Below are 25,603 nucleotides of genomic sequence, written 5' to 3'. Positions count from 1 at the left end.
AAGGCTACCATAAATGTCCTTCCCTGATAATGATATTGATGACTAACTTAACTACCATCATAGAGCCGTCGTCTAGTAGCTGATGGAACCAGAAGCAGACACCACCAGAAAAACACTGAGCTGATTTGGAATCCAGATGCAGATTGGGAGTATAAGACCAGGCTACAGAAACCCACAGAGACAGCTGACCTGAACAAGGAGGAACTAATGGACCCCCAGAATGTTAGCTGGAAAACCAACACTGGACCAACTCAGACCCCCTGAACATGGGTATCAGTGAGAAGACCCGGGCAGTCTAAGGAACCAGTGGAACCAGGATGTATCCCTGGTGCACAAAAGGACTTTGGGAGCACGTTCCCCATGGAGGGTTACTGCCTTAACCTAGAGGCAGGAGGGAGGGCCTAGTCCCTACTCCAAATGACATGACAGATTTTGTTGACCCCTCCTTGAAGGCACTACCCTCTCTGTGGAGTGGGGAGAGGGGATGGGAGGGTAGTTAGGCACATGGGAGAGAGGGAGAGGAGTGAGGGAGGGAAGGAGAGGGAACTGGGATGGATATGTCAAATAAGAAAAATAAATAAGGAAAAAACCAAATAAATAATTGATAAATAAAAAAAGTAAACTTGATGAAAATTTTAGTTTTGAAGATAACTGTTTTAATATGGCAAATTTAACCTTCCAAAACTCCATTCACCACTCATTATCTACACAAAATCATGTGAAAACGTTCATGTATTTTCTTTCAGGATCTTTTCTGTGTGTTTTTTATGTGGTTACAATTACTGAAATTCATATCCCATGCTTCTTCACTCTACTTCACATTCTTTATAGTTTTGTAGCTTAAGGTTATATAACATCCCAGCACATTTATGTGTCATATTTATTTATCCATCTTGCTGTCATGGACTTTTACAGCTGTTTTCAGGCTTTTGCTGCTGTTAATTACAAAAGCATAAGGGTGCTCCAAATATGTACAACACCGATTCAACAACCAATTCTATTTGTCCACCAAACATGACCGTCTTGGTTTCCAGAAAGTTAGGACTTATTTTTGACATCTTGTCTCTTACTTACTAATAAACCAGATTCCTACCCTGAAATTTCTGATAAATTTAATATCAAAATATTTGTGGAATTTAATTAACTTTTTCATGCTGCTGCTCCCCCAGTCCTGGACATGTTGAAGCAACTCTTGCCTAGATAACCACGCTGCTTCTTAAAATTTCCATTAATTCAAATCTTCTTTAGTACTGTAGTTCCCCACTATCAGTGTTTTTGTATACTGGGAAGATCAATCTTTGCCAAAGTGCTTTTTGGTTGGTTTAATAAAGAGCTGAATGGCCAATAACTGTGGTGATATATTGTTAATGATCTAATAAAGCTGCTAGGGATCAAAATGTAAAGTTAGCCACAGCCATAGAGCCAGACAGTGGTGACACACTCCTTTAATCCCAGCAGCCATACTACTCAGCCTTAGAAGTCAGGTAGTGGTGGTGCACACCTTTAATCCCAGGAGTCAGGAGACAGAGGCAGATGAATCTCTCTGACATCAAAGCCACCATGGCCTACTCAAGAGTGAATCCGTCTAAAGAGTAACAGAACTCACACCTTTAATCCCAGCACCTGGGAGGTGGAGATAGGAGTGTGATATGGCTGGGCCAAGAAAGGAATAAAAGGCAGGAAGAGAGAGGAACTTGGGGCATTTACCTCTGAGGATTCATGGAGACAGGATTGCCAGTTATTGGTTGGCTGCTTTGCTTCTCTGATCTGTCTCTGGGTTTTTATTATCCACGTTAAAACTAACTAGGAAGAAGAGAATAGGTGGGACTTCCAGGCAAAGAGAGAAACTCAGCATGAATCTAGGCTAGAAAGGGAGACACCACCCAGATGTGATGTACAATTTACAAATTGGATGTAAAGAGTAAGACAAAGGTAAAAGTCATGTGACAGAACATAGATTAATAGAAAAAGGTTAATTTAAGTCATAAGAGATAGCTGGGAACAAACTTAGGCTAAAGGCCGAGCTTTCATAATAATAATTCTCCATGTTAGCATTTGTGAGGTGGTAGCCCAAAGAAAAGTCTTACTACTATATATTTGTTCCAAGACCATCACCACGTTGGATACCTGAGACCATATAATATCCTAGTTTGTAGGAGGTGCTGGTGTGCATATGCACACACACATGCATACATACATCCCTATCATAACTTAATCAGGCATACTGAGAGCTTAACAATAATAACTAACAATAGAACAGAACAATTACAATCTAAACTATAATAAGTCATGTCACAGGGATCTGCTTGTCCTAAAATATCTTATTGCTTCACCTCTTCTCTTAAAGGAAGCACTTCAAAACTTCTCTTTAGCATATTCAAATTGCAGGTTTCAATACTCTTGTTCTTTGGGGGCCATTATTAAGTAAAATTAAAGTTACCTGAATATAAGTACTGTGATACTATGACTGAAAGTCACTATGATAACTGAGATGGCAATTAAGTGACTAATGGGTGGGTAGCATACTCAGTTTGGGTAGGCTGGATAAAGGACTGATCCCAGGCATGTTGTGATAGGGACAGGAGGAGATTTTATCATACTACTCAAAACAGCATGTAATTTACAATGCATGAATCTGTTATTTCTGGACTGTTTCATTTAACATTTTTGGACCATATTTGACTGATGTTGTTTTGTGGAAGAAGAAAAAGTAAATAAGTAGGACTACAGGCTCTGCATGGCTCTAACCAAAGAGCAGAACTTAATACATATAAATAAAAGTATGCATGTTGACTGGTATAGTAAAAAAAAAATCATCTTTGGCCTTAAAAATGACTGTTATTTAACAATTTTTCAGTAAAGAAACAAACTACTTAATCAGAAAAATAAATATATCTATAAAACTGGGGTCACAGTTTAAAACACACAGAAAAGCAAAGCCTCAATGCTCTCTAGGTTTTGTTTGCACTCTTCCTTGGCCTACCTGTCTTCAGATACTGCTGCAGATACACAAGATAGTGACTGGCAAACACCACCTGGTTTCTTCATGCAAGACTACTTACTGTCCAGTTTGCATAAATTTCCCCAAGACAACCTAAGTTTTCTGCAAATTGCTCTTGAACACCCCCAGTCTGTATTAGCTTCTACAACACTTCACTGCAATTTCTCCATTGAGTTAATGGCATCTTTGACAGTGAGGGTACCCCACAGAAACCTAGAGCCAAGTACGGTGTATATATGTACTCAATATCTGTATAATTAATGAAGGCAGAAAAAGCAATAAAAAAAATCAGTCTTGTCTTGTGAATCAGCCACACACACTGTAATTTACCTAAAATCAGTCTTAAACATGCACACACAGAGAATGTATTCTATATATCCCCTATAGTTTTTTCAGTCCTATCAGTCAGGAAAGACTAAATATGCAGAAGATCACCTACTTAGGGATTAGCAAAAGCACTAAATTCATCATGCTGAAAATTTCAATTTTGTGAAATAAATTTTGAGGTTGTTTGATAGCATTTGATTAATCTACTTAGTGAATTCCCAGAACACTGGGCAAGTAAAGGGAATGAGGCAAAACTGACCCCCCCCAAAATGCAGTTTGGCTTGAACAAATCATTTAATTCTTAGGTTTAACTGTACAGGAGGACACAAGGGCAATGACAATGTTAGTATGGAAACTTACACAAACTGAAGGGAGTCACTGAGATGGAGAAGGGAGCTAAAAGTGTGTGAGGGAAAAAAGTGGAATTTTAGCTTGAAGGAAAAGAGTCATAAGGGACAAGAGAGCTGGGTGTGAAGGAAATGTGTGTGGGTGTGAAGGACTCCTCCTCTCCATTTCCTGGCTACACTGGAGTGACAAGCTCCTTAGCAATACACTCTCACTGCCATTATATTTGGCCTCAGTTTGTTAGTTATGGACTGAGCCTATTGAAACTAAGAGCCAAAATAAGGCTTTCTTCCTGTTAGTTGATTTTCTCATTTGTTTTAACAGCAATGGAATTCTGAATATCAAATGTTATAAAGAATCAAGTTCATATTAAGAATTGTTTACCTCTGGTGATTGATGCTTCATGTTCCCCCCTTTCATACATTCATATTTAGCTATTTTGTCTAATATTCTAAAGGCATAGACTTTTTCTGGTTTGGGGAGCCAGATGAACTAGCTCTAGTTTCCATAGTTACACATCTGAAACTATAAATAGACTGCTCTGAAAAGCCACACTTGTGCACAGGCATGTTACACATAAAACTGCCTTGATAAATGAAGAATAATCTACTTCATGCGAATATGGTTTACAAAACTCACAATAAAGGCTGGAGAGGACTCAGAAGACAGAGAGCCTCTGCACATGCAGGAAGACCAGAGTTGGGATCCTCAGCACTCATATAAAAGTCAGGTGCAGTACTATGCATCTGTAACCCTAGTCCTGGGGATATGGGTATGGGACAGTTAGGAAGAGCCCTTGGCAATCTTGGTTAGTGACATAGCTAATTGGTGACCTTCAAGTTCAGTGAGGTGACCCTATTTCAAAATATAATGTGGAGAAGAGCTGGAAAGATGGTTCAGAGGTCAAAATCACTTCCAGAGGAGCCAGGTATGATTCCCAACATCCACAACCATCTGGTATTCTATATCCAGGGGATTTGACACCATTTACTGGCTGCCTCAGGCACTGCACATACATGGTGTATCACAGACACAAACATGGGCAAAACATCCATACACATGAATCAAAAGTACATTGTCTTAATTTGGGTCTTTCAAGATATGAAGAGATACCATGACTATTTAACTCTTATAAGAGAAAACATTTCCTTGGAGCTGGAGTTTCAGAGATTTAGTCCATTATCATCATGGTGGGAAACATGGCGGCAAGCAGGCAAACAAGGTGCTGGAGAAGTAGTTGAGAGTTCTGCATCTTGATTCGAAGACAGCAGGAGACAGTGTGCCATACTGGGTGTAGCTTGGACATATGAGATCTCAAAGACCACTCCTACAGTGACACATTTCCTCCAATAATTCCACACATCTTAAAAGTACTACTCCCTATGGACCACACATACAAATACATGAATCTATAGGGGTCATTCCTATTTAAGCTTTCATGTACATTAAAAAAAAAAAAGTCTGTCCCATTATCTCATTGAGGTAGGATCAAGGCACTTCTCCATTCCCCAGCCCCCCACCCCCACCCCTGTGTCTAGGCTGAGTGTTCCTGCCCTGCCTCAACGAGATGATGGGACAGACTTGATAGACTTCCTAGGGGAGGCCTTAACCTCTCCCCGAGGAGCAGATGGGAGATGGGGAGGGAATGGGAGGAGTGGGAAGAGGGGAGGAAGGGGAACTGGGATTGGAATGTAAAAACACTAATAAGAAAATGACATGGATAATTAAGATAGACATCTGAAGTAGGCCTCCATACCAACCTCCTAGAGTGTGTCTACCTACACACACATTTGTACTTACATGCACATGTGTACATAACTACAAGTGTGCTACACACAGAAATATTTTTGTTGTTGAGACAGGGTCTTACTATGTAGTACTAGGTAGTCTGGAATTTGCTATGTAGATCAGGCTGGCTCCAAACTCAGAGATTAATCTACATCTACTTCCAGAGTGCTGGAATTAAAGGTATGATCCCAGCATTCGGGAATGGTATAATAATCCCAGGTATGGTAAAAGTACCATACCTGGCAAGATTTAGCATTTTAAACAGAAATGTTCTGCTATGATAGAGAAATACTGACAATGTAAAATGAGAAATTTTACCATGCTGTAACTTGTGTCTTCATTGAACACTCAGTAAGATCCTTCACCTTTAGAATTTTGAAACTTCATTCACTTTAGGAAACCCACATATACAGGTATTTGATTATTTCACAAAAGAACATCACACCTATCTTACTGCTTATGGATGTTAAACAAGGCATTTGAGAAAGCAATACAGGACAGTTGTCTAGGCTGGCATGTGTGGTCTTTTAGAACTTAGACATCAACCCTGGATCTTCTTTTAAAGTTTCCACCTAGAAATCAGTTGTTATTCTGGTGGATTTTCCTTTACATCTGTCTTGTGGGGGTTTCCCCCGTCAAAGCTTTTAATAGCCTTTGTTTTTCATATTTGTTTTTAACAATAATATGTCACAAAGAGCTTCTTTTCTTGTCTTATTTAGTGCTCTGTGCTTCTTGTATATGTGTAGGTATGTCTGTCCTTAATTTGGAGGTCTTTTCTATGACTATGTAATGATCTCTCTCTCTTTGTCCCACCCCACCCCCTTGCTAATGACCTGGGATGCTTCATCTTCTATACCTATAATTCAAAGATTTGGTGTCCTCAAGTTCCTGCATTTTCCTTCCATGTGTTTTTATTTTTTTTCACATTATTTACTTGTATAATCCAGTTTCTCTACTTTATCTTTAAATCCTGATCATCTATCTTCTACTTGACCAAACACTCACAAAATATAGGCTATTGCCCTTGCTCTTCGGTGCCTCCTAGAGGTTGTATTATTGCTGAAGATGCCATACTGTTTGTATATAATTCTTGGGGGAGTCAAGTTAGAACTGACCTGGAAGCCTTCTCCTCCCTGAGGATTGATCTCCTAATATCTCCTAATAACCAACAGGCTAAGGGAAAAAAAAAACATCAGAGTCCTATCCAGCTGCACAGCCTACAGAACACGACACTGACCTCTAGCAAGATATCCCTAGGGGTGTATTAGTGGCATTTACACACTGGGACTGTCTAATTACATATAGCACACCAATAGGAGGGAGCTCATTACTGGTACTATAAATTTAAACAACTAGCCATGGCTTGTGCATGGATCCTAGAGGAGAGCCTACTAACTGCCACTTTCCTAAACCACTATCACTTCTAACTGCATTCTAAATAGTTTTTAAATTTTTATTAATTTTATTTATGTGCTTAACCTACATATATGTCAATGTACCACATGCATAGTTAACAACTATTTTTGAGCTGGGACTCGAATCTGGGTCCTCTAAAAGAACCATCAGTGTTCTTAAACACCAAGCCATGACTCTAGCCCCCAACTACTTATTTTAATACCTACAGATAAGTATATCTCTTATACCTCAACAAAGAAGTTTCTTTTTGTAGTAAATAGAGACTACTATATAAACTCACAATTGGTCAAATGTAGAAGAATGAGTAACCATGGGGTGCCTGACCCCAACTAATATATCTATAACCCAACCCTTACACCTAAGACTCAGAGAACACTGTGAAAAAGAGTCTTCTGTAAGAGCCAAAGGATGGAAACTATTAAGAGCCTGAGAACCAGGATAACTTCTGCACCCTTGAAATAGTTTCTGTGCTGATATTTTGTTTATGATCCAATAAAGCTTGCCAGAAGATCAGAGTGCAAAAATAGCCATTGTCATAGAGGTCAGGCAGTGGTGGTACACACATTAATCCCAGCACTCAGGAGACGGAAGCAGATGGATCTCTGTGAGTTCAAGGCCACCCTGGGCTACATGAGAGTGAAATAAGTCTAAAAGAGAAACAGAAACTTACACCTTTAATGGCAGCAGGGAGGTGCAGACAGCAGTGATATGGCTGGGTGGAGAGAGGAGTATAAGGCAGGTGGAGACAGGAGTGGAGTGTATTCAGTCTGCAGTCTAGACAGTCTGAGGAGCAGTGCAGTTTGGAGATTCAGAGGATAGAATCACCCCTTCTGTCTGAGCATTGGTAGAGGTGAGAACTCTAGTGGCTGGCCCCTTTGCTTCTCTGATCTTCAGCTTTAATTCCAGTATCTATCTCTGCATTTTTATTATTTGTGCTACATACTGGCCAACTTACATACATACCAACTTAAAGGTATGCATTCATGACAAAAAAAAAAAAAAAAGCCATTTTCCTGTGTCTTTGCAGCCACCAGCACAGGCCAGGAGCTGCAAGCAGGGTTTCCACTGGAGTCACTGACCAGCTGGCTAGACTTTCTTTTATCTCCAAACCTCTGAACGAGTTTGGGATTTTCCTGTTGTAGCCTCACTAAACAATCTTCAGCTGATACCCAAACTCCAGAAGCACCTGGGCTCCAAGTAGGACTGGATTGCTTTGCCTTCAGGCCACTCCAGCCTCCAGTGTTTTTTCCACACAGTCCCTTGTGTGGTTTTTATTTGTGCTACAAGTGTCTTCTAGGACAGAGAACTAGCACCCACACTGTTTCAACAATATGTTTTCCTAAACAAGACCAGAAGAATAACAATGCCACATGACATGCTAATGTGGATGAGGGAAATTTTCCCACAAGTGTCCACCCATAGGTGAAGAGCTACAAGCAATTAATAGCTTCTGAGAGACAGAGATCCAGTCTCCCCTAGGAATAAGCCCCTTGATAGGTTATCCTATCCCAAATGATCAGCTATAAACAGACACACACACACACACACAGACCCATTCACACACACACACAAACAACACCAAACAGACTAAATAGGGTATGTATGTATATGTGTACATGAGTATATGTATACATACATACATGTACACATATACATGTATATAATACATATATATGTAACAATAATTAAAAAGAGGTCATGAATATGAGAGTAGACATAAATGGAATTTGTGAGAATAGAGGGAGAAATGAGTTTGAAGTAAATATAAGTATTTATGTATAACAGTCTCAAAAGTAATAAAGAAATTACAAGATAAAAACTTCTCAGTCACAAAAACAAATTCATGTACCTAGATTCAAAGTAAAATTCTAATCTTGGTTTTCTTACTACCTATGTGAAACTGAAAGTTATTTCATCCCTCAAATCTACTTTCATGGATTATAGAGGTAATACAAATTTAATAGTTTATAAGGTGATCATATTAAGTAAAGAAAGAAACATACATAAAACACTTTGCATAATACATGATTCACAGCAAGAACCAAATAATGGACAACTCTACACTTATTATCAGTATTCCTCAGTGATTAAGCAGAAATAAATAATGAGATGTTCTAGACAACTTGAGTTTTCCAGGGATTCAGCTTCTTATCTAAAAAAAAAGAAGGTGCGGCGGCAGGACAAGACCAGAAGTGGGAGGGAAAAAACCTCACTCCTGACATATGGCGCCCACGTGGCTAATAAGAACTTCCACTTAAAATTTAACAAAAGCTTAAAAAAAGGTTTTACAAACAAAAGAACAGAAATAAGCAAGGTTTCTTGGTAGCAGCATTTTTCTCAGTTGGACTTGGCTTTGTGAGAGACAAGCAGATATTTGCGCGGCTCCCTTAAGGGAGAATTCCTGACCCAGCATAAGCTGCAAAAAACCGCATGGCTTTTAAGAAGCACTGCTAACAATTCATTGGTGTGTACGAGAGCTGGCAATGGCGATGGCCACATCTCCAAGCTGGCAACATGCTGCTTGACGGCAGAGTAGACCAAGGAGGTGAGTACAACTCTCACTGCTGCCGGTAAAAGTACCCACTGCCATCTTGGATAAACCATGGCAGAAACAACTATGACTTTCATTTTAGCAATGTTGTTGTTTACCAGATAAAGACTTGTGGCCAGAAAAAGATAAACATTTACAGTAAAGACAGATTCACATTAAAAAATCCTCTAAAGGTTTACAGCGTGTTCTAAAATATATGTAGGCTTGGGAGAGAAAAGGAATAAAATGGTACAGTGAGGAACTGGGTGTGGTGGCACACGCCTTTAATCCCAGCACTGGGGAGACAGAGGCAAGTAGATCTCTGTTTTTGAAAAGTAAACCTGGTTTGCAGAGTAAATTCCAGGACAGATAACAGTTATACAGAGAAACCCTGTCTCAAAAAATGAAAAAATAGAAAGTAAAAAAACAGAGCAATAAAAAAGCCATGTAAAGATGGAAAACACAAAAAAATTATGGATGGTATATGCTATTCTGTTGTCTTTATATCATTTGACTGCTGAGGAAACAACTGTTAAAGGAAATACTGCTGGATTAATTCAATTTATATATTTTAAAAATGCTTTGGCTCCAAAATTTAAGCCTAAGGACAAGTTACTGGGGAAAAGGATTTCTACTTTAGTTTCCACAGAAAATGAAAAGCTGTGGATTCCTTCTAGACTAACATGGTTTGATCAAGCCAGACCCCCTGAAACACAGTTCAGGGCGATCCAACATTCAAAACAGCTTGAACAAGGCAGCCTTGCAGACTACAGCCAGGATTTCTTCATCTTCTTAGGATCCCCAAGACAGCGCCCTTTACCAGCAGGAAGTAGTTTGGAAAGAACTACGCCCAAATTCCCAAATATTGTTTATAAATGTTTGTTTTCATTTCAATGGGGTTGGTTATAAATGGTTAATGATCACAGCCAATTCTTTTTAACGGTAAAAAGGAATTATGGTATAGATATGAATACTTTGTTTTGGAATGGATTTTCATTTATTGATTACTTTGCTTTGGAATGGATTTTCATTTATTGATATAATTTAAGGTCAATTTTGTGATATGTATATTTCTCCTTTTGTTTAGGTATTGTGTTTATATAGCTCATTTAGAAATGTAATGTATAATTCAGTACAAATTATAATTACCTATGATAGTCAAAATTTAGAGTTAAGTTAGGTTTTCAAGGATACATAGAGATGAATTTGAGATTGATAGGCTTTCTTCAAACCTTTCAAAGACCTACAGAATATGGCATTTAAAATGGTTTAGGGCTTTTCTTGACAATGAGGCACAATTGCTCTTGGCAACACCATCTACATCAGAAAGGAAGATGGACATTGAAGAAACTCATGGAGTTTACTTCCAATATGGCAAGACTAGCCATTTGTACAAGATGCTGCTCTTGTCTGGACTGTTTGACTTTATGCTGTATAAACTGGACATGCAGGACCCACAGAAAAGTGACTGCTGATTCAAGATGGACATTGCTACAGAGTTCCTGCTTCATAGAAGAGTCTGTGAGACAGTCTGCAGGACACAGAGAAAAATGACTGACAAACTGCCAATACAAGAAGATAGTTTAAAGTTTCCTGCTTTGCTGAAGAGTCTGTCAGACATAATATGGCCTATGGGCTGAAGATGGAAGATTACAGAGACTTCAGGTGGCTGACCAGGTAGTGGGTGCTGCATTTCTAGAGTTTTTACTTCCTGTGGTCTGTGGTGGAAGGATTTTTCTGCCTGCCGCTGCCTGTCGGCCCGCCACCCCCCAGAAGAACTTCAGGTGACTGACCAGGTAGTGAGTTGTCTCTGTCATTTCTAGAGTTTATATACTATTTTTTTGTTCTCCCCGGCCGCTTTTCCCTCCCCCCTCCCCCCCCTCCCCCTTCTTTTTTCTCCCCTCCCCCCCCCTCCTTTTTTCTTTTCTTTAGCCCACAAGTTTTATTATTACCCGGAATGAGAAACATACAGAATGACATCTCCCATCAGTGGTCTTTGAAGGAGTTGAAGACAGATAGTTATGGTTATAGTTTTCCTTAGTTAGGATTAAAGATAAGTTACATATAGGACTTTAGACTCACAAAGATAGAATAGATGATGGAATATTTTCTTAAATCTTACTAAATGTTAATGGACTAAATATTGTTAACTGTGATTCTTACTTGATAACTGTTGTGTTATATATTTTGCTATGTTAAGGTTAAAACCCTTCTTTTTATTTTAGACAAAAAAGAGGAGATGATGGGAGATGTCATTCTGTAAATATGTTTCTCATATTGGTTAATGAATAAAGAACTGTTGGCCAATAGGAAAGCAAGATAGGCGGGACTAGGAGACAGGAGGAAAGAGGAAGTAGTAAGGGGGAGTCAAGATGGAGAGTCTGGAGAGAGCAGAACCACCAGCCGCCTCTCCCCAGTAAGATAAGACCACGTGGAAATACTAGATAAATAGAAATGGGTTAATAATTAAGACAGAGCTAGCCGATAAGAAACTAGTACCTGGCCAATATCATTAATATCTGATACAGAGTCTCGGTGTGTTATTTGGGGCTGGCGCTGCAGCGGGACAAGACCAGTGGCAGGCGGAAAAACCTTAATCCTTACACCTGCCCATCTCAATTTTTAATTAAAGAATTTATTTTGACAAGTTCTAAAATGACCTTACATCCATGGAGTGCTCATCCTTTAAATATTCATTTTCAGAGTGAGAAAGTCATAAAACCACCATGTACAAAACACAATTGGTTAGGCCAGGTGGTGGTGGCACACGCCTTTAATCCCAGCACTCTGGAGGGATAGGCAGGCAGATCTCTGTGAATTCAAGACCAGCCTAGTCTACAGAGATAGTTCCAGGACAGCCCCCAAGGCCACAGAAAAATCCTGTATGAAAAAAACAAAACCAAAACAAACAAAAACAGAATTAGTTAGAAGGATCACATCATATATTTTTATACTAACCAATCAGAAGAACTGTTCCAACAGCTAAACCTCCACCTGGAAATGATACACAAGAACAACATTAGTCACTCACTTTCTAGATTTTCTTTAGCACAAAATTTAGACTTTACCAAGAACAGTTACCTCAATAATATTAAAAACTACCTGTGTAAACAATATTTGAACTATCTTTGTAATACTTTGTTCAGTGTGTTATTATGATATAGTTACATGTCATCTGTAATTATATACTACATATCATATTTACTTCCCAAATATATTATTGTGCCCCCCCTTTTCCAGACAGAACCAGGAGGCACGCAATACAACTGTGGTAAAGCACTTCAATGTTATATTTATTTAGCACTTGTTAATAAACTAACTCAAGAGCCAAGATCCAAATGTGCAAACTGTTAAAAATTCTACTTTGTTTTCAAATTGAACAAATCTCATAGGAACTAATCATTCCAACTATTTTTAGAAAAAGTATAACATATCCAAAGTCTAGAAGTGCTTAAATATGAAATTTATTTTTGTCAGTTCTAATAAAAAGCAATAATCAAAAATACATTTTCACTAATATTAGAGTGAATTCTTTTAAGTAATTAAATGAAGCTAATATATTATTCAAATAGTCACTAAAATTCACTTTTCAGATATCAGAAGTATGCTAAAGAGGAAAGTTGTTCATCTCATCTGTAAAAGTATTAGTACTTGGAATTAATGTCTCAGAAACTACTAAATGTACTTTAAAATTAAGAAATACATGTTAAAAAATGACCAAAAATGTATTTGTTGCATTATTTAAAGGTAATCGAAGCTGTTGAATAAGTGAAGATAGTTTTCTTGGTAAGGTTTGTGTGTATCATTACAAAACCATAAAACATTTTGAACATCAATAAAAACCTCTTTCCCAAAATATTTCCCAAAATTTAGTGGCAAATATATGGAAAATTTTAATATGAAAAGTTCCCTTAATAGTGTTTCTTTCCTCTTGAACAAAAAACACACTTTTTGTATCAAACAGTCTAAATCTATTAACATGTTCTCAGAATAAATTGAAATAAATTGTGGAATGTACTAATTTAGGGTAATAGCTGAATAATTGAAAACAATCTGAAAAAAAATTCAAAACCATTAGTGACAGACACTTCAAACATTAGTATATTTACATATGTTTGTATGTATATGTGGGCATCTCTCTCTTTCTCTCACCCTCTCTAATGTCTCTCTCTCTCTCTCACTCTGTATGTGTGTGTGTGTGTGTGTGTGTGTGCGCGCAAACTGTTGTGAGGTTTTTGTAGCCTAGGCTGGGCTTCATTTCCCTGGAGCTGAGGTTGAAGCTTCAACTCCTGACCCTCTTCTTTCTACCACTGATGCACTGGGATTTATACAATTTTAACTGGATTTATTATAATTTAATTATACATGAAGACAACTTTCCACACTGTAACACATAAAATGTAGACCACACTAATGAGGACAATTTCAAGATTAACAGAGTGAAATGTTCATTAAGACAGCACTCATAAAGGATCCAAGTATAATTTGCTTTTAGATGGATTAGACTAAATGCTTAATTTAAGTTTGTGCTACACAAAGGCCACTGTTAACTTTCATATTTAGCTTTAACTTTACATCCTACCTTCCTTTAGTGGAAACAAACAAACAAACATTTAATGCCCTAATGGTCATTCTTTTTAAGAATATAAAATTACACTCTAGTGTCCAACTCAGAGTTGTTACTATAAAAGGTTGGCTAATGTTCCTGGTCTACTTCCCTTTCATATCTACCTTTCAGTGGAATAAAAGGCAAAGGGTTTTAAAGCTTGAGATAGTATCTCACTTTTTAGCTGAGGCTGGGCTGGAACTCACAGAACACTCTTCTCAGCCTCCTCAGCCCTCAGATTACAAGCATAAGCTAACATGTTCAACTATATTTTCCTCATGGTGGAACAATGATATGTTGGTCAATGAAAATGAAGTAATATGTAAAATCCAGCATGCTCAGTAAGAGATTCCTTTGCTGTTTTTGCAATGCTTTTCAGATTAGAACCTATCACTCAATGTGTATTATCTTGGTAAGAGATAATGATGGTAGCAACAACAGACAAGGAGGAACTAGCTAAGCAGAGCATATTGCAAATCCCACAAAGGATGGAGGTTGGTTTTTGAAAAATGATCTAAATAAAATTCTTTTTCTGTTAATTTAGGAAAATGTCATTCAAAAATTATAAATCTTATGTTTATCAAAATTCTAATAGTTGGAAATTTTGAACAGTCCTTAAAACACTATCAAATGGGGATAAGTTAAATGTCTTTTAATGACCTTAGTTCTTTATGGTAGGTGTAAAGAAACTGTAGTTAAATAATTAATCTTAAGTTCAGTAAACTGTCAAAACACCCTGAAAATAGTTCTCACAAATTAGCAATAGGTTCTATAAGTACAGAGACTAAATTTAGTTGGGAGTTTTGTGAATATTCATACCATTAAATTTCTGAATCAGTTTTTGGAGCTCAAATGCCAAACTCTATTTTTCATACTTACAGTTTCTTGTTTAGTCTCCCCCCCCCCTTCTTTCAATCTTGATTTATAAAAACTACTGTGTGCCAGGCTCTGGTCTAGGCACATTTTGCTATTTTAACGAGGAAATGAAAGCACAATACTGAAAAATGCAGCCTTTTTGTTTGTAGTTTGATTAGTATCAACTGAATAAATTAACCTATCCCATTTAATGAAAAATATGAACATTGAAGGAGTAGAAATGACTGACAAGCTCGATTGATAGGAAAGATCTGCTGTCATTAAAGCTTATACATTAATTTCTTTTTGGAAGAGAGTTCACTATAACAGGCCAATCTTCTAAGCTTTGGGTTCAAATCCATACTAATTGAGGCCATAAGGGGGAAAAAAGTGAAATATTTGCCAACTATGCATTTTAATTATGTTTCTAGCCTCACACGACTCAATGGATTTGAAACAATTATGTGAAACTAGTTTAAATTTATGTAGAAAACAATTAGAATCCATTTAGAAAATGAAATAATAGAATCAATAAACCATACTGTTTCTGACAGCTTGTCTTGTCATTTTCCTTTTTGCTAACTGACTTGAAAAACCTGGAGTATATCCCCGAGAAAATGCTAAATAAAATACAAGAGTACGCAACAGCAATTGTAATCTATTATAAAAATGTACCATATTTAACACATAGCAAATACCTTGAACAAAAGCTTACAAAATGTAAGCACACATCTGTTCAGACGTAATTTAGCCTGTCCTATCAACTTAATTTAGTCAATCCTTTCAACAAATGACTTCTATGAAACAAGTATATTCTCCAGTAGGCTTTGAATGAAAAAAATTCCACAGATTTTGATAAACATGTGAACATATTTAAGATATTCGGGTGTAGAACTATCCGAATCGAATATCAAGAACTGTCATTCCTTTGAGTAAACACACATCTTTAACTTAAATCCACTCTTTTAGAGCCAACACCTCTTATAATTTAAGAAGATAAGTAGCCCGCAGTAGAAAAGAGGGGAATTCTTTCAGCATTTTCTGAAGAAACCTTTCTATAACATCGCAAAGTTTTGTAGGTTCGTCCTAGCTTTAAGGTACCTGGGATTGGAAGGAGAGTGTCACAGAGACCAGCAGAAGACCCTAAAAGTCAATTCCTTTTCATGTTTCTTTCTCATTAGGAATCATTTTATGTAAAAGCACACAGAGAGTCCTGGTCATCTGCTGGGCAGAGCGGAGCAAGGAGTGTGGGTTCTAAGACCGGCTTAGTGCACAGATCTTAAGACATCTCCAAGCCACCCCCCTCCCCGGCTACCCCGACCACGTCTGTGAAGGGGAGAGGGGTGCTCAGGGCTGAGTAGGGCATAGGGGTGAGGGGCTGCCCCGGGAGTCCCTCCCCAAGTTTTCTCTGGGATGAGCCCTCATCTTTCTGAACCGACCTAAGAGCTGGTCCAGGGCTGGGAGCCCAGTTGACACCAGCAGCTGTCCATTCCGCACCGACGGTCGCGTGCCCGCAATGGACAGCAGCCGAGGGCCACCCGCGTCAGCCCCAGAGGTCTTGCTCCTCCTCTGGAAGCTGGTGGTGCCGCTCGGGCCGGCAGTGGATGCCACACACCCAGAGCTAAGGACTCCCGCGCTGCAGGTAGCTGCCGCCGCCATCTTGACGCCCCTACGATGAGCCAATAGGAACTCTGGGAACTCGAGCGGCTGGCCTGTCAGAGACAGCCCCTAAGTCCCGCCTACCTCCACCGGTAGCCAATAGAAATGAGACGTTCTTTGCCGCTCAACCAATCGCAAGGCCGATTGCTGAAAAGTGCTCTGGACGTACAGCCGGAGGACCGTCCGGGTTCCAGGTTAACCAGGTCCGCTTGAGTTCTGGTTGAGGAACTTCTGTTGGTGTTTGGGGCCGCAGGTGGGTACTGTCCTTAGGCATTCTTGGTGTGCGAGTGCCTGCGTTCCCGCGGAGGGGGAAAAAAAAAAAAAGGCTGGAGAAGCGTTTCGCCCGCAGGGTTTCTTCAGCCTCTGCGAGTTGTAGAGCTCTCGTCTCCCCTCCTGTTTGGCACAGAGACACGCTGCTCTCGCTTTTCTGGTTTCTAAGGAGAGTAAGCCCCATCTTCCCCACGTGAGACCACCTTTCCTCCGAATGGTTTACTGTCTGGAAAGGATGTAACGGTGACTTCAGTGGCTGGTTAGTGCCTGGGCTTAGCCAGTTAGAGCCCGGGACTAAGTGGGTTGGATAGTAGACTTTCCTTAGAAGCTTGCCTCCAGGAACTTCGAGGCTATTGGGCTGTTGGGCTTTCTCCCTGTGAGCAGCTTTCCTCGATTTTAATTAAGGTTTCTGGAAATCTTGGAGAGTCCTTCCTGAGCAGTATGAATGACAAGTGTTACTCTGCCAACCATCTTCACACATTTAATTGTTGCTCTATGAAGCAGCTGCAAAACCGGAAAATACCTGAGTTTCCCCTTAAATCTAAGTAGAATTAGACTCATTTGTACTTCATTTTCTACTGATTGTGAAGTCTGAATGAAGAGGTTTTCTATTACACTGAGTTTTATTTGTGGGAGAAAACCCATGTTATTTAGATTTTTTTAGATTTAGTTTATTTATTCAAATGAGAACTGGCGGAGGAATTGGTTACTTTAAAAGACATTCAAGATAAGCACTGTTTGAACTAAAAACATAGTCCAGAGTCAACACCAGAGTCATGGAATTACTACTGTTGACAAGTGTTGAATGAGTGTTCATTCACTCATTCATTCATTCATTTTGAGACAAAGTCTCACTATATAATCCTGGCTGGCATGGAGACTCACAGAAATCTGCCTACCTTTGCCTGCTGGTGCTGGAACTAAAGGGAAATGTTGTCAGAACGACTTTATTTACTTTTTATTTTTCCTTCCTTCCTGCTTGTATGCATGCATGCATCACATTCAGGCTTGAACCCAATCCTATACTCCTAACGAGGTGGAGAAGGAGAATAAGGTGTTCATGGTTGGCATTAGCTACATAACACCCATGTCTCAAAACAAAACAAAACAAACAAAAAACAAAAACAGAAAATAAAATGTCACATTCAGGAAAAAAAAGCAACAAGCTTAAAGCTTTAGCAACAACACATCAACTAGAAAGATTTGGTGATGGTGGCTTCCATTTCAAATATGTCACCAGTACATATCATACATATCCTTATATATTTAAATCATTTTAATAGCTGTTGAGTACTTGCTTTCTGCTTAGACCCAGTCTTGTCATTTTATACAATCTTGTAATTTTATGAAAATGTTAAATTCTTGGGATTGACATGTAAAACAAGCTTGTTTCAAATTTAAATAAAAATATTACCATATTAAAAAAATGTTAAATTACTTCTCTAATAGCAAATGGATAATACTCTATCCTAGTTTATCACTCCACATTTTAGATGCCAAGCACCTTTTAGGCAGATAATATATTTTATTCCATTTGATTAACCTTTATTATTCCCGAAGAAGACCAAGACAAGATATATTTGTGCTTGGTTGTAAGTGGGTATCTCTTTCTGAGACCAAACAGTTAATGATGTAGGTTTGGCTTGAAACTACTCACTCTTTCACGAGTAAATCATGAGAGCTGGCATTAACGGTTGAGCACAGCTATGTTAGAACTGAAATTTGAATTTCATGTAGTTTTTATATGTCACAGCATAGTCTTCTTTTTCCTTTGCAACACTTTGAAAGTCAAGAGCATGGCACTTCTTTGTGTTGCCCTACAAAAGTAAATGGCAGTTGAAAGACTTATCCTATGAACTGTAGTTTTTCAGCCTATGTGCTGGACATTTTGTTTGTTTGTTTGTTTTTACCTGTTTCTATGATTTTATATACTTTATATTCTAGCAACCCTTCAAGGTCTCTAGTATAGTCATGCTCCTCACTGTCTTCAGTGTTTACTTATGTTAGTTAAACATACTATTGTTTGGGAACAATTTTTGAAAGGAGTATTGTTAGACTTGTCATTTTGAGCCAGAATTTTCTGTAGGCATGATACTTGTAAGGGAGGTCTATATTTTAACATGTAGTCTCTCTTCAAGACAATTTGAGCTTTTCTGTTATAAGCATCTGCTAGAGCAATACCCCACTTTGTGTTGGGAAAATATACAAGAATTTCCTAGGCTCACCTTAAAAAACTGGCGTAAACTTGGTGGCTGCAGAGAAAACTTACTTTTTCAGAACATCAAGAGTACCAAGTATTGTCTGCATGTCAGCAGGGCCAAATTCATCCCAGATATTTAAGAAACGACTTTTCCTTTCTGGTTCTGCCTGCTCTTAATATTCTTGGTTGTAAAACCATGACTCCGGACCCTGTCCCCAGTTTCATAATGTCCTCTCCTCATGGCTCTGTGTATTGTTCTGTGTTTCATGGGACATTATTATTGGATTTGTTACCTCTCTAGTATAATCTCATGTTTATCTGTACCTTCATTCTATTACAAATAATATATGATCATGTCCTATGGTTCTTACTGGAAGTAAGACACTACTGAATCCACTCATCTCTTTTGGATAATAGTAATTTATAATGCAAACTTTTTAGTAATATATTTCTAAAGATCAAAAGCTTATGAACAAGTAGTTGGTAAAATTATTTCATGGATTGATGAGATGGCTCATGGATTGTTGAAATTTCTTGATGATTAAAGGTGCTGCCAAGATTGGTGACCTGAGTTCCAACCCTAGGACCCACATGATAGGAGAGAACCAGTTTGAGCAAACTGTCTGCCAGTTTCTCTTTCTATAGATGTTATGGTAGGCATGCACTCCCCTCCCAATAAATACATGTCTGTCAACATGCTAATACACTTCATGTTAATATTAGTACTAGAGAGTGCTAGAGAAATCATTTTCAGTCTTTATATTAGAAGTTGTTGAGGATATTGTTTATTAGTTTGCACATTAATAACACTAAAGTTGTGTTGACTTAAATTTGTTGTTTAAGCTGGGCGGTGGTGGTACATACCTTTAATTCCAGCACTCAGGAGGCAGAGGCAGGCAGATCTCTGTGAGTTTGAGGCCAGCCTGGTCTACAGAGCGACTTCCAGGACAGGCTGCAAAGCCACAGAGAAACCCTGTCTCAAAAAAGCAGAAAGAAAAAAAGATTTTTTTTGTTGTTTAGTGTACATCGTTATACCAAGATTTTAAACTACTTCTTTATTAAAATGATGTTGGTCTGTAACTGATGGGAACAAAGGTACAGTGAGTTTAAGTGTTTTGATATTGACTCTAAAATGTTTAGGAAGAGTTCAGATGCTTACATAACTTAGAAATTATTTTCATGAGTAGCATAAATATAAGAATGTTTGAGACTTGCAATACAATGAAATTAAGATTATAGTGCTTGTTAATAGATGAATGAATGTATTTAAGCAGACTTTTACACAAAATCCCCCAAATTATATTTATTTGAAGATTGATAATCAACTTCTTTTCAAAACAGAAATTGGTTATTTGGTGTGAACACTGAAAAGCCGTATATAAACACATACAATGAAAACTTTGGCATTTCAAGTAGAAGAAGAGACAAAAGTATTTGTGTCTTTAAGTTATAAGAGCTGATGTAGTGTCATTGTACCTAAACATATCATAGGTCTTCACATTAAAAATATTTTGCCCTTCAATTGGTCATAAGTTTTTTTTCTATAGTATCATGTGCAGTCATCATATTCATTAAGTGATTAATCTTTTTTCACAACAGCATTATGAACTATTTTCTACTATGTTTCCATTTATAAAATTAGCTGGGCATAAGGGTAAATGGTCTTTAATTCCAGAACTCTGGGGACAGGAAAATCTCTGTGAGTTGGGGCCAGTATGGTTGTCTACAAATCAAGTTTGATGACAACAAAGACTACATAGAAAAACCCTGTCAAAAGGAAAAGATGTCATTAGCTATGCATGCTGATCTGTAAAAGCAAAAGTATAAAAGTGTACATGGCTGCCTTATCAGTTCCTTGATTTCAATGCTTAGCTTTTTACACAACCTGTTATCCTGTTATGTCTTTTAATTTATTTCTTCTTAAATCTTTTAGATAAAAAGACTTGAATACTATCTTTTGATAAAGGTCCAATGTTGTTGAACATCCAAATTAAAGACTCTTGTTGCCCCATTAAGGGAAGATAAAATTCATTGAGAAATGTCTACTTTCAACCATATATTAATTTAGCCCAACATTGGTCAGAGATGACCTAACACAGCTGTGATTTACTGCTTTAGGAATCTGCAACCATGGATGACTCACATACACTTCAAGACCTGCTTTAGATTTGGGTTTTGCTGGAAAACTTGCAACTACACTAAGTTGAATGAAATGTTGAAGAGACCTATGGTAAGTGAACGTAAAAAACAAAACAAAACAAAAAAACCAAAACCCCTTTTTTTTCTGTGGGATTCATGTTCAAGCTAAGTCCTTTGGCTGTTGTAAGGCTGCTCCCTGCTGGACAAAATGTGACTTTCTAAGGTTGGCACTAAGTAGGTGAGCAAAGAACTGCTTGGCTGCTCCTCATGTCCCCACCAGGGGATCCTTACTACATTCACCAAAGCTTTCCTCAAAATAGTGCTATACTGCTGACACCATGTAGCTAATCTAGTACAGTACAGTTTTCAAGTTTTTTGGTTGCTTCCTGTTTAGTGGCACCTAGAAGTTAGAGCAAATGCATATTCAGGGATGCCTGTCAATGTGGACCTTAAATAACTCCCTTCTCCAATAGTTGAAACTGTGTCACTGTAATTTAAACTAGATTATATTGTATCTGTTTTGAATGAACAACCTATGCTTCATGTTTTATAGACTTGTCTTTAAATGTTACATACTTTAGTCTGCCATATTTGCTAGCATATAGGGTATATACTTCACAGAATGACAGTGGGTCAGACGTCAAATATTATATCTACAGCTAACGTATCATAGACCTTATCATACATATACAAAAGTCATCCTAAAATTGATTTAAACCATATGAGAGAAGAAAGAAACAATGCCTTCAAGCTAAATATTTTTATTTTTTTGTGAGTGCAACCTGCACAAAATTATCTGGTTATAATCTGGAATTTTTAGAGTAAGTATACATTTTTTTTTTGTTTAAATTTAAAGAAGAAAATAGCAGAAATAACACTAAGTGCATAAGTGAAAATTAAGCAGAATAATTGATCTTACATTATTTCCAGGCCTCCTATATTTTTATAACTATTGCAAACATGTGAAATCCATACTTTGTTGTAATTATGTCGAATTAGCCATAGTAGTAGTCCTTTGTTATTACAACATTTCAACAAAAATTATAAATGCAGACCAAGAATGTAAATTTTTTTTTAACAAGAGCAGGAGCCTTTTTTTTTTTCTCAGCAAGAATACATGATAAGAATACATTATCACAGATAATGCGTAATTTAAAACTTCACATTGCATAATGTAAGGTTATAAGGAAACATAGTCAAATATATGGAGTGATTGTGAAATACTGATACAACAAACCCAAACCCCCATATACCTAGAGCATCACTAGCACTAATGCAGTTCTCTCCCTCTTCCTCTCCCTAGTGATGGGAGTCTAACTATTGGTTTCATATTCCTGGACTTAAGCATCCTGAGACTGCTGATTATATTTTGTCATTTCCAATTTAATCTCCCTTTTCTTTAGAGGTGACAGTCTACCTTTTGCTGTAAGTTTTTATATTATTTCTATATAATTTTTAATTTTTATGGGTGTTCCTGAACAGTATGTTTATATTTTGCCTCTTTTTCTTAATTATTTTTTTGGTGTGTGTTTATGTGGGTGCTGTTTTGCTTGCACATATGTCTATGTACCACTTTTCTTTAAAGATTTATTTATTTATTTATTTATTTATTTATTTATTTATTTATTGTGTATACAGAGGGCATGGGCATCAAATCTCATTGTAGATGGCTGTGAGCCACCATGTGGTTTCTGGGAATTGAACTCAGGGCCTCTGGAAGAACAGCCAGTGCTCTAAACCTCTGAGCCATCTCTCCAGCCCCAAAGAATTTCTGATTTTTTGTTTTTCAAGACTCTGTGTAGTCTTGGCTGTCAAGTAGCTTCAACTGGTAGACCAGACTGGCCTCTAAAACACAGAGATCCACCTGCCTCTGCCTCCTGAGTATTGGGAGCAAAGTACTGAGCCAACACCACCTGTCTCTTTATAAAATAGTATCTATTTTCTTATTTCATTCAACATTTTGTTTTAAGAGGTCATCTATATTCCATTATTTTACATTATCTCTTTGCTGTGAATACAGTTCAGACATTTGGCAATTATTTGGTGTGTCTATACTTAGCCAGTTTTAAAAGTCATTGCAGTGAACATTCGTCACAAATCCTGGTTACTGTCACTTTTTAAAATTTTTTCTAAGGGGCTAGAATGATAGCTTAGTGGTTAAGAATATTTACTACAGAGAACCTGGGTTAGGGTACCAGTGTCCACATGGCAACTAACAACCACCCATAACTTTAGTGCCAGATATCTGACACTCTCTCCTGATTTCTGGGGCTACTATATACATGTAGTGCACATACATAGACTCAGGGACACTCACATAAACAAAAAGAAAAATCATCTGTCTGGCATCACAATACATGCCAATAATCCCAGCATTTGGCAGGCATTGGCTAGAAGATCACTGTGAGTTCAATATGGGCCTGATCTACATAGCAGTTCTAGGCAAATAGGGGTAAGTAAGATCCTATCTCAAAAGCCAGACATAAATAAATATAAAATTTATTTCTGATAAATGATACATTGTTTTCACTAGGAAACATAACTATCATCATAAGCTAATTAGAGTGATATTTTAAATTTGATACATCTTGACAAAAACAGTTGTGGAGTACTAGAAGAGTATGATGTAAGTATAATTTGTTTTATTAGAGACCTTAAATGTATGGTAAGGTGACATATAGTTAGAAATTATTTAATGTTGAATATTAATAGCTAGATATAGACATGTTAATTATATAGGCTTAGGTATGTTATATGTTAAGTTATCTTAGCATATCTTTGTCCTTTAGACTTAGCCATTCTAGACTATATTTTTATTTATTTATTTATTATTTTTTCTTATTTTACATATCGATCCCATGCCCCCCAATCCTCTCTACCCCTCCCCCATCCCATTCCCTACCCACTCCACAGGGAAGGTGATGCCTTCCAGGAGGGATCATCAAAATCTGTCAAGACATTTGGAGTAGGGTTTAGGCCCTCCCTCCTGTCTCTAGGCTAAGGGAGTATCCCTCCATGGGGAATGTGCTCCCAAAGTCCTTTCATGCACCAAGAATACATCCTGGTTCAACTGTCAGAGGTCCCTTAGACTGTCCAGGCCTTCTAACTGAGACCCATGTTCAGTGGGTCTGAGTTGGTCCAGTGCTGGTTTCCCAGCTATCAGTCTGGGGGTCCATGAGCTCCCCCTTGTTTGGGTCAGCTATCTCTGTGTGTTTCTGTAGCCTTATCTTGACCCCTTTTCTTATTCCTCCTCCTCTCTGCAACTGGATTCCAGGAGTTCAGCTCAATGTTTAGCTGTGGGTGTCTGCTTCTGTTTCCATCAACTACTACATGAAGGTTCTAGGATGGCATGTAAGATAGTTATCAATCTCATTATCAGGGAAGGGCATTTAAGGTAGCCTTTTCATTGTTGCTCAGATTGTTAGTTGGGGTCATCCTTGTGGATCTTTGGACATTTCTCTAGAGTCAGTTTTCTCTTCAAACCTATAATGGCTTCCTCTATTATGGTACCTCTTTTTTTTTTGCTCTCATCTATTCATCCCCTATTCAGTCTTCCTGGTCCCACATGTTCTCATCTAGACTGTATTTTCTTGTGAGGCAATTTTGCTCTACTGTTTGGACTCCAGACTGCATTTGAAAAGAGCCAAGGGAATTTGATTTAGGTGGTAAAGGGTCATAGTAACTCCTTCAGTAATAAAGTAACTCCTTAAGAAAATAGGCCTGTTTGCCCAGTGTGTCCTTTTGCTTCTTTTGTTACTGCTTGGTTTCATTACTTGTCTTTAAGGAGAATCTACTGTGTTATTCAGAAAGAAATATCTGGAGTAGGAAGATAAATGTACAGCTTTCAGTGTTAATGACACTGATATTCAGAAATATGTATTTATGAAATATATAATTTTGTGAAGCATTTATAGATAATCCTAGTAACCTAAATTGAGTATAATTCCCTTTATTAAAGATTAGCATATTAAATATACATTTTTAGTGGAAAGAAAAATTAGATTTTAACTTTTTGTCACCAAGGCAATGTATTAATGTTAGCAGTTTTATTTAAAAATTATAAGTGTCTTCTAAATTATTTTAAGTAGGACCACATGATTATCATATGTGGCTAAATTGCAAACATTTATGAGACCTTCAATTATACTTTTTTCAAAATGTCACTATATGTTCTAATGTGTGCTGTTATTTACATTACAGAATTATGTTTTTGAATACCCTAATTATTTAGCTTTTAGCTAGTCAGTAATGTATATTAGTAAGTTAATTATTATTGTGTTACTTTTATAGTTCATAATGAGAGTAATTTTCCATTTTGAGACATATTTTAAAATACACTCTGATCACAATGCAGAAGTTAAAGAAAGGTGGGCGATTAGACTTGACTTCTCACTGAGCATTTAGATGGTCTTCACTTGTCAACTGCATTTTTTAGTTTAAAGTATCAAATTAACTATTATTTTATCC

General features: G+C 37.6%; 2 protein-coding genes across 3 annotated transcripts in view; one reads left to right on the top strand and one right to left on the bottom strand.

The window, feature by feature from the left end:
• Positions 1-16,541, bottom strand: part of Elp4 (elongator acetyltransferase complex subunit 4) — a 207,963-nt gene extending 191,422 nt beyond the window's left edge. Inside the window, exons 1-2 of the mRNA XM_051184039.1 lie at positions 16,308-16,541; positions 12,366-12,401 (exon numbers count right to left, since the gene is read on the bottom strand). Of these exons, the coding sequence (XP_051039996.1) occupies positions 12,366-12,401; positions 16,308-16,527 (256 nt within the window). The 5' untranslated portion in view covers positions 16,528-16,541. The remainder of the gene's footprint in view (positions 1-12,365; positions 12,402-16,307) is intronic.
• Positions 16,542-16,649: 108 nt separating this feature from the next.
• The window catches only part of Immp1l (inner mitochondrial membrane peptidase subunit 1), a 49,765-nt gene continuing 40,811 nt past the window's right edge, over positions 16,650-25,603 (top strand). For both annotated transcript variants that reach the window (XM_051184035.1, XM_051184036.1), the window contains exons 1-2: positions 16,650-16,780; positions 21,116-21,227. The gene's annotated coding sequence lies outside the window, so the exon portion shown is untranslated. The remainder of the gene's footprint in view (positions 16,781-21,115; positions 21,228-25,603) is intronic.

Source organism: Phodopus roborovskii, unplaced genomic scaffold, assembly GCF_943737965.1.
Source record: "Phodopus roborovskii unplaced genomic scaffold, PHOROB, whole genome shotgun sequence".
NCBI classification, from domain to species: Eukaryota; Metazoa; Chordata; class Mammalia; order Rodentia; family Cricetidae; genus Phodopus; species Phodopus roborovskii.
This window is presented reverse-complemented; position numbering and strand designations above follow the sequence as displayed.